The following is a 13013-nucleotide window of genomic DNA, read 5'->3' on the forward strand; positions in this document are numbered from 1 at the left end:
ATTATTCTTTATAATAGAAAAATGATATATAAATGAATATACTCTCAGTTTGAATATATTCAAGATGAAAGTGTAAGTTGTACTTTTTTTTGTCAATCTTATGAAATTGAAATATTTTGGATCTGTATGTAGAAGAGTTTTTCAGGTGTATGTGAGTACTTTCTGGCTGTGATTATTTCTAATTCCTAAATTGGTCTGTCATACCTTCTTCCCATCTATCCCCTTTGCTTACCTCTGCATTCCAAACCCCAAACCCTTCCACAATAAGTTACTCTATAACTATTTCTTCAGTTATCTGCTCTATCCATCTCACCTCAAACAAAATTGATATACTTCTCCATTTCCCTCTTAATGTTTTCTAGCTTTCCTCTCCCAAACATCATTTTAACATTCCATGCCCTTATCCTAACCATTGATATCCTCCTATTATTTTTTTCCGCTCATGCATGACAGTTTGTCAGCTAAGCAGATATCACAAGTTGACACTGCCACCTTTTCTTTAGATGAGCAGATGCAAAAGGGTGCTCAGTAATAAGTTGTTCATAAATTCTTTATTTGCATTACTTATTGTGCAAAAAATGCACAGTATTGAAAAGTTTTTTAAAGTGGCATGTTTCAAATTTTGCAGGTCTCTGTGCATGGGTAATAAACGTAATGAAGTACTATGAAGTATTTAAATATGTGGAGCCAAAAAAGCAAGCACTCGATAAGTCAACTGCTGAGTTAGAGGAAGTGAAAAAAAAATTAGAAGAAATCAAAGCTAGAGTTCGGGTAAGGATGGATGTTGATTGTTGAGAGGTGATGTTGGGTAATGGTAATATTTCACATCAATTTGTTATGTTTATATCATTTCAGGTTTTAGTGGAGCAATTGAATGCATTGAATGAAGATTTTGAAAAAGCATTGGCTGAGAAAAAGAAGTGTCAGGATGAAGCTGATGCTACTAACAAAACTATTGATCTTGCAAACAGGCTGGTCAATGGTCTTGCTTCAGAAAATGTAAGATGGGGTCACTCTGTGCAGAGGTAAATAACCATAGTCTTTGAATCTGTTATCAATGTAGGTTTTTTATTAATCAAAGGATAATATGATATGATTGGGCTTCTTAACTTATCTTTTAGTAGAATGCATGATGGCTTCTTCATTCCATTTTCAAAACCCTCAATACCATAAATTGGCAATACTGTTGCTCAAAAATTTAATTGTTATGAGGTCAAGTCCTTTGTTCCTATGCATGTTAAAATTTGACACAGTTTTTCTGTAATATATTTTTGTTTAATATGATTTATTATCCTGGTAAAAGCCATCTGTGGCCCAGAACACACTGTTGTTAACAATATTATCCACATTTGTGACCTACATCTAATGTTTTAATGGTTTTAGGGAAAATAGATGGAAAACAGTACATCCATATAATTGAAAATGTAATGTTTCCATTCATACGAACTTTTTTAAAACCACTGGAAGATAGTTATTGTAAATGCTAACTGAGGAACCTCTCACTGATGAAAATAATATGCAATGCATTTAAAATATGTCATGTGTCTCTTGCATGAAAATGATTAATTAAGACGGGTTAATAAAAAAAACCCACAGTATTCAACTCAAAGGTTACTTTTATAAGTGAGCTATATCTGTGGGAAATATTGGTGTATATACAGATATAGGTGGGATATATAGTGGAACCTAACTTAACAAGCAAATCTTCTCTAAACAAGTAATTCACATAACGAGCAAAAATATTTTGACCAAAAATGACTCACTTAAGGAGTGAATATTCTCGTAATGAGTGATGAGGAGAGGGAATTCCTGGACTGATTGTGCACCTGCTGCTTCAGTTTGTGGTTAGCACTCGTTCCTCTAGCATCTTTGTGTCACTAGTGATCACACATTTTTCCAAACTTATGTTCAGAAATGGTATTTGTAATTTTTTTGATGCAAGGTTTAATAATATTTTGCGGATAGTTTTAAAAATGCCCTCAATGAAAAAGCCACATAAAATATGCCAAGAAAATGCCACGTAAAGAAATATGCCAATAAACCTAACAGTAGAAATGAAAATTAAAATCATTGAAAAGTGAGAACGAGATGTGAGCGTGACCCATCTACCATGCACATACAATCAATGTACATGAATGATTTGCATACTCTCAAGAACAAGGACTAAATAAAGTAGAGGGAGTGACAAGAATATCTACTCAGTGGGTATGTATTCTCAATGATGTTGAAAGGTTGTTTCTCGTATGAATTAATAAAAAGGAATTGCAAGCAACTCTATTAAGGAGAATATCATTTGTGAGAATGTGGAATGGATTTTTGCCAACCTTATTGAGAAGATGCCTGCTTCATTAATGGCTGAAGAAGAATTATTCAAGGGAAGTCATGCATGGTTGGAGTAGTTTAAGAGAAGAAATAGCATCCATGAGATTGTGAAGCAGCAAGCTCCAACTCAAAGGCAGTAGAGAACTTCATCAGTGACTTCAAGGAAGTAATAGATTCTGAGCATTGCCAAGTACAACAGGTATTTTAATTGTGATGGGATGGGTCTCTTCTGGAGGAAGATGCCAAAGTAAACCTCTCTAGCAGCAGAGGAGGATACATTACCTGGACATCTCACGCTGCTATTTTTTACCTATGCAAGTGGTGATTTGGAAATTAAACCTGTTTTTGTTTATCATTCATAAACTCCATGAGCCATCAAAAAGTGTTAAATCCAGAAGGGAAAGCTAAAGAAGATGTTGAGGTCATGGGAAATCATGGGAAACAGTTACATCATGCCATGCATACCAAGCATCACCCTAATATGGCACTGGCTATGCACTCTAGAAATTTATTTAATTTTGATACTGAGTCACATTTTCACAAAATTTTCCAGTGTCAGCTTAAGCAAATGTCTCTAGATAGCTTTCTAGTAAAAAAGAATTGGGAATGTTTCATCATCATTGCCCAAGGTTCCACTGTGTAGGATATATAGGGGAGCATGCATTTTAGTGCAGGGGAAAATATTACTTTGAAAATGCCATTCTCATGGAGACTAAGTTCTTTTGGAAGATAATTTCATGTCATTCTCTTAAGTCCTTTGAATCTAGCGACAAAAAATGTAACTGTTGAGTTGTAAGTACTAAACATGAATTAATAATAACTGGGGTTGGAAATCATAAAGTTTAGCATTCAAAGAAAAGGTTGCCAACATTTTGAAGTAGACATACTAGGGTGCATTCGTCTCTTTGGATTGAAGGTTTTGGTTCCTCCTAAGTTGCATTTTAGATTATCAACAAGAGGGGATTCTGAGGGCTTAGTGTTTAACAGAGGGTAATTATCCTAAGGGTTCCTGTATATAACACTCACTTAACATTGGGATACCCAGTAGAGGTCAGTTGATTACTTTTGATTTTTATATTCCCATAACTTGGTTACTTTTTTTACTATTTAGTGATTTTTTTACTTTTATTCATTTAGAGCATAGCTTGCTTTATGAAAAAGTCAATACTTTTATATGTAAGCATTATAGATTGTAGCAGTTTTACCTATTATATCTGGTAATCAGTTGACAGCTGTGGTTCTAAATGGTTGCTTTGAATATATTTTGTTGGCATAGGTAAAATTTTATTTAAAAAATGTTCATTAAAAACCTTATGGGACAAAAATTTTAATATTTCATGAATGCTAAAATGAAGGCTCTTTCATTCTCTGGGAGATGACCCTCTTACTTTTCCCAATGTATCATCCGTCACAACTGCAGGTATCTTCATTTAATCCATTCCTTTGAAGTGGTGGAAGGCTACCTTTCACTGCTGGTAAATGACCTTTAATTTCCCTCATGGTGAAGAAGTGACTTGAAGTATTACTCTTCTTCAGAGCACAGCCAACTCTATCAGTGACTTCTATCTGGATTAATTTTCTTATAACAAGTCTGTTTATTTGGTAGAAATTTGTAATTTGTTAATGTGTTCTTCTGGTATTAGCTAACTCATATGCAGTTTGTTACTCTTCATATTAAAGTCAGTTTTTCATTTTCCCAGCCTTAAAATGCGAGGTAGTACCCTGGCTGGTGACATTCTCCTGGTTACATCATTTATATCTTATGTAGGGTGCTTCACTAAACGTTATAGAAATGAACTGTTGGAAAGGTACTGGACACCATACCTAAAAAAGTTACAAGTAAGTTTAATTTACAGTATTCTCTTTGTTTCTAATATAAGCATAATAAATCTAGTTGAATGAAAAATGAAATATTTTCCTATGCCAATTTTTCCAAAACTATGCATAATGGCCTCTCTTGAAGGCCTGGAAAACTATAAAGTGAAAATATGTGTAAAATATTTTTAGCTTCCAAAAGTCATTCTTCAATTTATTTATGTAAAAGCTCTTTATTTATTACCATTTATGTTTGGATTTTTCCTGATAAATATTGAAGAGTGACTCTACTAGCTAAGAGCCTTAAATCATTTGACATCAATTCAGAAGGACCATATTTTTGCCCATCATCCATCTAAATCTTAGGTTCCCTTGAGCAGAGTAGAAGAGGGTTCAGAGCCATGTGCCAGTCAACTATTAGATGTCCAGATTCTAGCATTTTATTCTGCTCCTGCCTCTTGCCATTGGCTACGAACCCCCTGTTTGCCTATCCTAGCCCACACTTAACACTTAGGTATTCATTTTCAAAATTTTACGAAATACTCATCACAGGCATAGCTACCTATGTCTGCCATGTATCCTCCTAAGCATAGCATAACATTTTGAATTATTAACTTATTACATCAGTATTTTTTTAAATAGCTATGAATGAGTGATCAAAGGATTTCAGCATTCATTGCTGTTTTGTTGTTGATTATTAACATCTGAATGAAGCATTGCGATAGTTTTAGCTTCAAATTTACCAAGCTTCATCCAAAACTTGATGAAAACATTTGCTCTGTTTTTTCATTTGTTGTCATCATAAAAGGCTTGGAATCTATTTGCAAAGAAACATCCAGGTAAAAACATGGCTCATTCACCCAACAATGACACTTTGTAGATATATGGTCAATTCAAGAAAGTGTGACCTCCATCTCAATAATACTCCATGTCAAATAAGTCAGCCACTTCTTCATTGTCATTCCAGGAACTTTCCAAAGCACCTTGTATACCAGCTACATAAAGCATTAGCATTCAAACAAGCTAAAATTACACGATATCCAATATTTCTGTATTTGTTTACTCATGTCTATGTATCGTGAATGTATACATTACTAGCCCAGTGGCAGTGGGTAACATTCTCACCTACCAAGGTCATGGGTTCAATACCCATCTGGATGGGTTTTCCTGCACCTAGGGCTTGGGTGTTTGTAATTTTCTTCAATGTCATGTACAGGATTGAGGTGGAAGAAAGGAATATAAAGTGTCAATCTGGCCCCAAAAAAGACATTACATAAATAAATAAATAATAATAAATATTCCATTCTTCAAAATAATTTTTGGATTACTCTTGTCAACCATATTTTGAACCTACTTATTCTTAAATACATAATTAGCATTGGTTTTACAGCCACCTATACCTGTTACTGAAGGTTTAGACCCACTATCGTTGCTGACTGATGATGCTCAGGTGGCCCAGTGGAACAATGAAGGACTGCCAAGTGACAGAATGTCATCAGAGAATGCAAGTATTTTAACTAAATCAGAAAGGTGGCCCTTAATGATTGATCCTCAGGTGAGTTCTCTTAGAAATTTTTCTTCAATTTTCTAATGATATTCTCTGATGATAAAAGTATTGTATAATGAAAAATGATTTATCATCAGCTTCAAGGAATTAAGTGGATCAAGACAAAGTATGGAAGTGATTTAAAGGTTGTTCGTTTGGGACAAAAGGGCTACTTAGATATTATTGAAAATTCCTTATCAGATGGAACAGCTGTGTTGATTGAAAATATTGGAGAGTCTATTGAGCCAGTATTGAATCCTCTTCTGGGTCGTGAGCTCATTAAAAAAGGAAGGTTAGTGTTCAATACATTTTTTTGAAATAATCAAAGTATTTTTTTTGTATGTTAGCATCTATTTTTATCCTTTTTAGGTTTTCATTAATAAAATGATGTAACTTCACCTAGTTATTTAAGGTTTTTTTGATACATTTTTGAGTTAATTGATAATGAATTACTAAGAAAATGGAAATAAATGGGTTAAACATTCTACAATACAATATCAGGCAAATTGTTTCAATTAAAGTATTCACAATTATTGATAAAATTAAAGGTTAGTGCCCAAAGTCAACATACTAAATGAGCTACCATGGAAATCTCTTTCAACAAAAATTACTTGATTATACTATATATATTTCAACGAAAATTACTAAGTGATTTAGGTTTTGGAAGAACACAGGCTGAACTTCCTGGCTGGCATCTGAGGGATACCCTTCTTTCCCCACAAATATGTAGAAAGTTGTGGTCAGTTCTTAATATAGAATGTTTTCTGTGATACCTACATGCATGCGGGTATTTGTTGTGAAAAGCTTCCTTCATTTCTCTACTTAAGGCACATGTTGGAATACTTGGGATGTGGTTGTAACATGTTGAATCTTCACCTTCCTGCAGCTATCATAGCAATGCCTCAACTTTTGGAAATGGATCTTTAGTCATTGGATTAATCTGTGTTCAGTGTTTGTTTGAATTATAATGTGTCATGTGATTTCCAAAAAATGGGTGAGAGAAAATGTTGGGTTCATCTAACATAATTTATGAATGGCAAATTGCCTCAGGAGACTAGAGATAAACTGGATAAATATTATGGTGATTACATTATATGGTGGGCACCATTGATTAGAATAGTTTATTAGGGTTCCAAAATTTTTAAAACGGTCATATGAACACCAGCCATGATGGACATTCTGGATGCCCTGTTGAGGTTACTACTCCAGAAACTACTGAGGAAATCCATGTTATGGCGATTGATGATTTGCTAATGGTGGAGGTATCTTGAGTGAATGAGTAGATAATGTTTTGCAGCAACATTTTGACATGAGAAAGCTATCCTTTATATGGGTGATGTAAATGGTCACAGTTGGCCCAACACAAAATTGTGTAAAATATTTCAGGGCTGTTCTGCAACTGTTTCGATGAAGTCCATCAGACTGTAGGCATAATTTAATGGCTGTGAATTAAACAGTTAGATGCCACCTGATTCTAAGGAACACTCTAAGAATTGACTGCCAGCAGGTAGTCTGTGCCAAAGAAGCCGAAGACCATTCCTTCAGCTGGAAAGGCTATGGCCACTGTTCTTTAGGGTACACGAAGAATGATTTTCATTCACTGTTTGGAAAATAGTCTAACTGTTGCATGTGGATACTATGCATCATTATTAGACTGAGTTGCATGAAAAATTTCCACAGTTGACCAACAGAAAGGTCGTTTAACGCCACTGTTGTGAAAATGACATTTCTGAGAAACCCTACACCACCAGCTCATTCCTGTGCAACTGTGGCCACAAAATTGCTGGAGTTATTGTTCCAGCTTGTTCCCAATCCCCTCTATTCTTCAGATTTGGCTTCCTCAAATTTCTACATGTTCTCCGATATGAAGAAATGGTTGGTGTGGACGAGTTTTTATCCAAGTGAGAAGGTGGTTGTGGAAACAAATTCCTATTTTACTGAGTTGGAACAATCACTTTATTTTGAGGGGATGAACTAACTGATTCTGTGTTGGATGAACTTTCTCAACATAGGCTCCTAAAAGGAGCCTATGCCTATGCTTTATATAAAATATGCTAGCATTTTGTTATAACCCATGAAAAATAATATTAGAGTCATAAATGCTGTGAAATACTAAGAATGAATTCCTTTTTCAGGGCTATACGTATTGGAGATAAGGAAGTGGATTACAATCCAGCTTTTCGATTGATTTTGCATACCAAATTGGCAAATCCTCATTATAAACCGGAAATCCAAGCACAGACAACTTTAATCAACTTTACTGTGACAAGAGATGGCCTGGAAGATCAGCTTTTAGCTGAAGTGGTGAAGGCTGAAAGACCTGATTTAGAAAAACTTAAAGTGAGTAACATTTTTAATGATTCTCTTTGTCTGTAGCATAGTGGCCTAAAAAGGATTCGTAAAATACTAATTCTAACCTACCCCATACAAAGGGTGTGCAAATCACCCAATGTTGTCAACATGTTACATTGTCAGTTAGTAGTCTTGTTGATGTTATGTCGAAGGCCAATATTTTCTTGCTAGAGGTTACATTTCCCTTAGTTAACTTATTATAATGCTTGCCAAAAGATGCCACTGAGAGATTAAAATGTCTTTAGTTTGAGAATTTGTTCAAGGAACCTTCAAGCATCTTCCAAGAGAGATTTGGCAATATCGGTGAAACTTTTTTAAACATTAAGTGCCATAGTAAAATTTCAGAATCATGTCAAGCAAAAAAGAATATCGAATGCATTTTGTTTTATTTAAATAAATTTGTAAATAATTAAATAGTGTACATATTTTATTGTACCACATGCATGCAAATAATAGCTGCTAAGATTATCACTCATTTCATATTGTATTAGAAAACATGCAGATATATACTAATGAATGCATATATGGGAAAAGCTGTTTGATGCTCAAACATTTCCAAGCCCTTGCAACGCACCTCTTATTTAAGCATCCCTGACTGTGTATGATCTTACTATCATATTCGCGAAGTGATATGAAGATAATCATGAAATGTGTATATCACCTCTTTGTGCATAACCATTACCTTTGACTAATCATGTAAAATGAAAACACAGAATTTGCCTTTAATGAACTTAATAAAAGATGCATCTAATAATGGCTATCCTTAAAACATTTGAAATAGGTAGATAGAAGTTTAAATAGACCGCTATACCTACATATATTTTCATACCTAACATTCTCTTCATTTCACGTCTTTGGGTTACCATTGGACTTAAACCATTTTTTTCATCTTTCATGTTTCCCTTTTCCACATTTAATTTTTTTCCTAAATAATTCTTTTGCTTCTCTTCCTATTGACCCTTGCCAACTTTTCATATTAATTTCAACTTTCAATATTGCAGTATGAGAAGTTATACACACTGTTCTGTTTGTGGTATGCCTTTTTATAGACTTTTTGGCTTTATATATCATAATTGCCATGTGAATTTTTTTTCTAGACTGAATTGACTAAGAAACAAAATGATTTCAAGATCCAGATTAAAATGCTTGAAGATGATTTGCTGCAAAGGCTCTCATCAGCTGGAGAGGATATCTTGTCCGATGAAGCACTTGTTCTGAATCTAGAAATTACTAAGAAAACTGCCAGTGAAGTTGAGGTGCAGGTCCAACAAGCTCTTACTACAGGAGCGGCAATTGATCATAATCGTGAACTTTATCGCCCTGCTGCTGCACGAGCCTCTCTTCTTTATTTTGTTCTTAATGACCTATATAAAATTAACCTCATTTACCAGTTTTCCCTCAAGGTAAGTGTTCAATAGTGGGAAAGTATAGCTATATCATCAGTATTTACCAGACTCACATGTAGTCAGTCATATTTTGTTCTTGGGCATGTATTTTGTTTGGGTCTTATTGAATCGTATTTCTCAATGCTTGCCCAGAAATGTTGTATATTTCTTCATTTGGTTTCCGGGGGATTGTGATGGTCCATAAGCTAATGTACCGGCCTCCCACCCTAAGGGCCCAGATTTTAATCCCAGTGGAGTATTTTATTAAGGATTCCATACTAGGATTCTGTAATACTTCATGGGATAAGGATTTAAAAATATTGCATGCATTCCATTTGGAAATTAGGTGGTTAGAAAAGATCTTAATGCAAAAACTAGTAAAAGTTTTAATATTTTTACAATAAAGTAACTCACTCCAAGGAACTGGACTGCAAAGTCCACTATCTATTCCCTTAATCAATAGCAAATGTTTACTGTTGTCAAGGATCATTTTTCTTTTCATTTAATATGTAATTACAACTATAATTTACAATGAATTATGACAGATATAACCAAATATACTCTAACTCAAAGTCTATGTTCTCCATATATCTATTGGCTCAATTATTATAGAATTACTGACCTAGCTAAATTTTATGTTCATATAAATGTATACTTAAACTGGAGAAAAAAGAATTAAATTTACTTCTCAGAGTAAAAGAAAGTTTATATGTTTCATAGATGCACTGAAACTACATTATTTTAATCTTTCTTAAATTTAAATATTGTGGCATTTAAAGCTGATTGCAAAAAAGGGTCAAAAAGCAAGAAGTGTCTACTGTGTTATAATTATGAAATTCTATCTTGTATAATTCAAATTGTAAGATAATGTTCTTCCTCCAATTGGTTGAAGAAATATTAATTAAGATTTTGGAATTATTTTCCTAAGGTTTTGATGGAACAATGTGTTCATCTCTGAAGTTATATCAGTTATTTTTTTTATTTTTGGATAGGCATTTAGTGTTGTATTTCACAAAGCCATTGAAAGGGCACCATCATCACCAGATGTTGACAAGAGAGTAAAAACTTTAATTGATTGCATTACCCATTCTGTATACATCTATACAACCCGTGGCTTATTTGAATGTGACAAGCTTATTTTTACTGCTCAAATGGCAATACAGGTAAGAATGTGGTTACCATGATCTACAAACAACTTCTTTTTTGCCATACATTGAAATAGCTGTACATTTTTGACTAATTTATATTTTTTTACAAAATAGATATTGATAAATAGTCGTGAGATAGATATGGCTGAGTTGGATTTCTTACTGCGATATCCTACAACACAGAATGTTACCAGCCCTGTTGATTTTCTTACCAATACAAGCTGGGGTGGTGTCAAGACACTATCCATAATGGATGAATTCAAGTATGATGTATTTGGTTTTGATTCGTACATAGAGACTGTGAAATTTGTTTATTATTTCAGTGGGGTATTTTGATTTAGCATGGATAATTTTTATGTATAATCACCCAAAAACTCATCTTGATTTGTTTTTCCAAATTTTCCATCCTAAGTCCTATCTATCAAAGTCGCCCGCTACTTTGCTGGCTACATGCAAACATAAGTTAGGTACTTTATGGACTGCCCTCATAGTTTACCTGGGGTTTTCCTTCATTTTATTATTGGTACTATTTTTAATGTTCCAACTAAAAATTTGCTTTTTAAAAAAAGTAGACCCACCCTGTGAGCAACATATATTTGGAGATTGAAATGCCAATGACTGAAGGCCATCACCCTTCCATGACTTGTCACATGAGTTGATTTTAATGACCCATACAGAGCTGTGTTCATTCTGGAAAGACTAAAGAAACTGGCTTAAAGAATATCATGACATTGCTATAATTCTCAGAAATGTATAAGTAAGAAGACCTTAAGATTTAAAAACATTCATCAGCATCAAAGAATTTATTTAAAGTCAAAATCTGTCATTTTATCATGTCATTAGTGCTGCAGTTTATCTCAGCAGAGCAATTTGTTTTCAAAATACTGTTTAGAATGATTTTCAGCCATTTTAAAATATATTTTTACAAACCCTAGTTATTTTGTGGCTCAGACAGAACTGTTCTTCCACTGTGCCGCCATTATTGTATTGGTTTCTTGATACTTCCTATGTATTTCCAGAAATATATTGTTTCATTAAACATGGAAACCCAGAATTTAGCTTTGCGATTTTCTAAATTTATTATTTCTGGATCAGCCGCTTGTCACTCCAGTTCTCTCTTGTATTCCACCATATTTCCATTAATTTTACAGCTCTACGTCAAACGCCTTCTCAAAATTCACATAACAAACATACACATCTTGATCATATTTCACATTCCTTTCTAATGTTCTTATCACTGCAATGGCATTGAAAGTTTCTATCCTATTTCTGGGGCCAAATTTGTCTTCACCCAGGGCATTTTTTGCACTATTTTGTTACCTTCTATTGATGATTTTTATGGCTACCTCTGCTGTATGAGCAATTAAGCATATCACCCTATAGTACTCAGATAGAGCTCCTTCACACATTTTTGGGATTGGGATTAAAATATGACCAAAGGAAATATTCGGACCTTATTCCTTTCCCATATATGGTGTATATAAGTTCAAAGAATAGAATCAGCTAATAGGTGATCAATTACATCAACATTGATGATAATGATGACTTGCTACTGTAAGAACCATGAGCACTCATTTTATCAAGATACCACTGTATTTCAGAGAGAAGTAAGAGGCCATTTTGATTTTATTTAACCATTGTATTTTAAATTTTTTCTGTGAAACCACAAAGTTTCTATTTTTTTCATTTCCAATAAATATAGTTAATGCATTTTGGAATGTGGGAGGAAACAATATTTTAAATTTAAATCATTGACTGAGAGTCAGAAATATTTGGCTGCAATAGCATCACAAAGAGGCATGACAATGTTTTACCTTAATTTCAAAAGGTCATAATTCAAGTATGTGATAGATAGCTCATTTAAATGCAATATAAATATTTTCTAATATATTAATGTTTATTCTTCAATGTGGATCTGTTACATTCCCGTCTCACTGTAGAAATCTTGACAAAGATATTGAAAGTTCTGCCAAGCGTTGGAAAAAATTTGTTGAAAGTGAAAGCCCAGAGCGAGAGAAATTTCCTCAAGAATGGAAAAATAAATCTGCTTTACAGCGAATGTGCATGATGAGAGCCCTTCGTCCTGATCGTATGACATATGCAACAGGGTAAGAGTAAAGGCTACAGGCCTGTATTAATTCTTACAAATACAATTAAATCTCTTGCCTTCGATAAAATATTTTTCAATAAATTGTTCATTCACTTTTTTCTCTGCAGTGTTTTCATTGAAGAGAAGCTTGGAACCAAATATGTTGAAAGCCAGAGTATTCCATTTGCAAAATCATATGAAGAAACAGGCCCAGCCACCCCTGTATTTTTCATCCTTTCTCCAGGTGTTGATCCTCTCAAGGTGAATGAGATTGCATTATGTCTTACTTCTATCCTTCAATATATATATTCCTGTATCTAGCATGAGCGACTCTGTCAGTGCTTTTACTGTTGTTG

The 13013-nt window shown here is 33.9% G+C and overlaps 1 protein-coding gene across 1 annotated transcript in view; it reads left to right on the plus strand.

Moving 5' to 3' along the window:
* Window positions 1-13013, plus strand: part of LOC139692126 (dynein beta chain, ciliary-like) — a 160005-nt gene that overhangs the window by 131961 nt on the left and 15031 nt on the right. The window contains exons 61-71 of the mRNA XM_071590168.1: window positions 629-771; window positions 856-1025; window positions 4023-4161; window positions 5528-5692; window positions 5782-5975; window positions 7819-8023; window positions 9133-9438; window positions 10413-10583; window positions 10683-10831; window positions 12509-12676; window positions 12786-12918. Coding sequence (XP_071446269.1) covers window positions 629-771; window positions 856-1025; window positions 4023-4161; window positions 5528-5692; window positions 5782-5975; window positions 7819-8023; window positions 9133-9438; window positions 10413-10583; window positions 10683-10831; window positions 12509-12676; window positions 12786-12918 — 1943 coding nt within the window. The remainder of the gene's footprint in view (window positions 1-628; window positions 772-855; window positions 1026-4022; window positions 4162-5527; window positions 5693-5781; window positions 5976-7818; window positions 8024-9132; window positions 9439-10412; window positions 10584-10682; window positions 10832-12508; window positions 12677-12785; window positions 12919-13013) is intronic.

Source organism: Hetaerina americana, unplaced genomic scaffold, assembly GCF_022747635.1.
Source record: "Hetaerina americana unplaced genomic scaffold, ioHetAmer1.1.p SCAF_4, whole genome shotgun sequence".
NCBI classification, from domain to species: domain Eukaryota; kingdom Metazoa; phylum Arthropoda; class Insecta; order Odonata; family Calopterygidae; genus Hetaerina; species Hetaerina americana.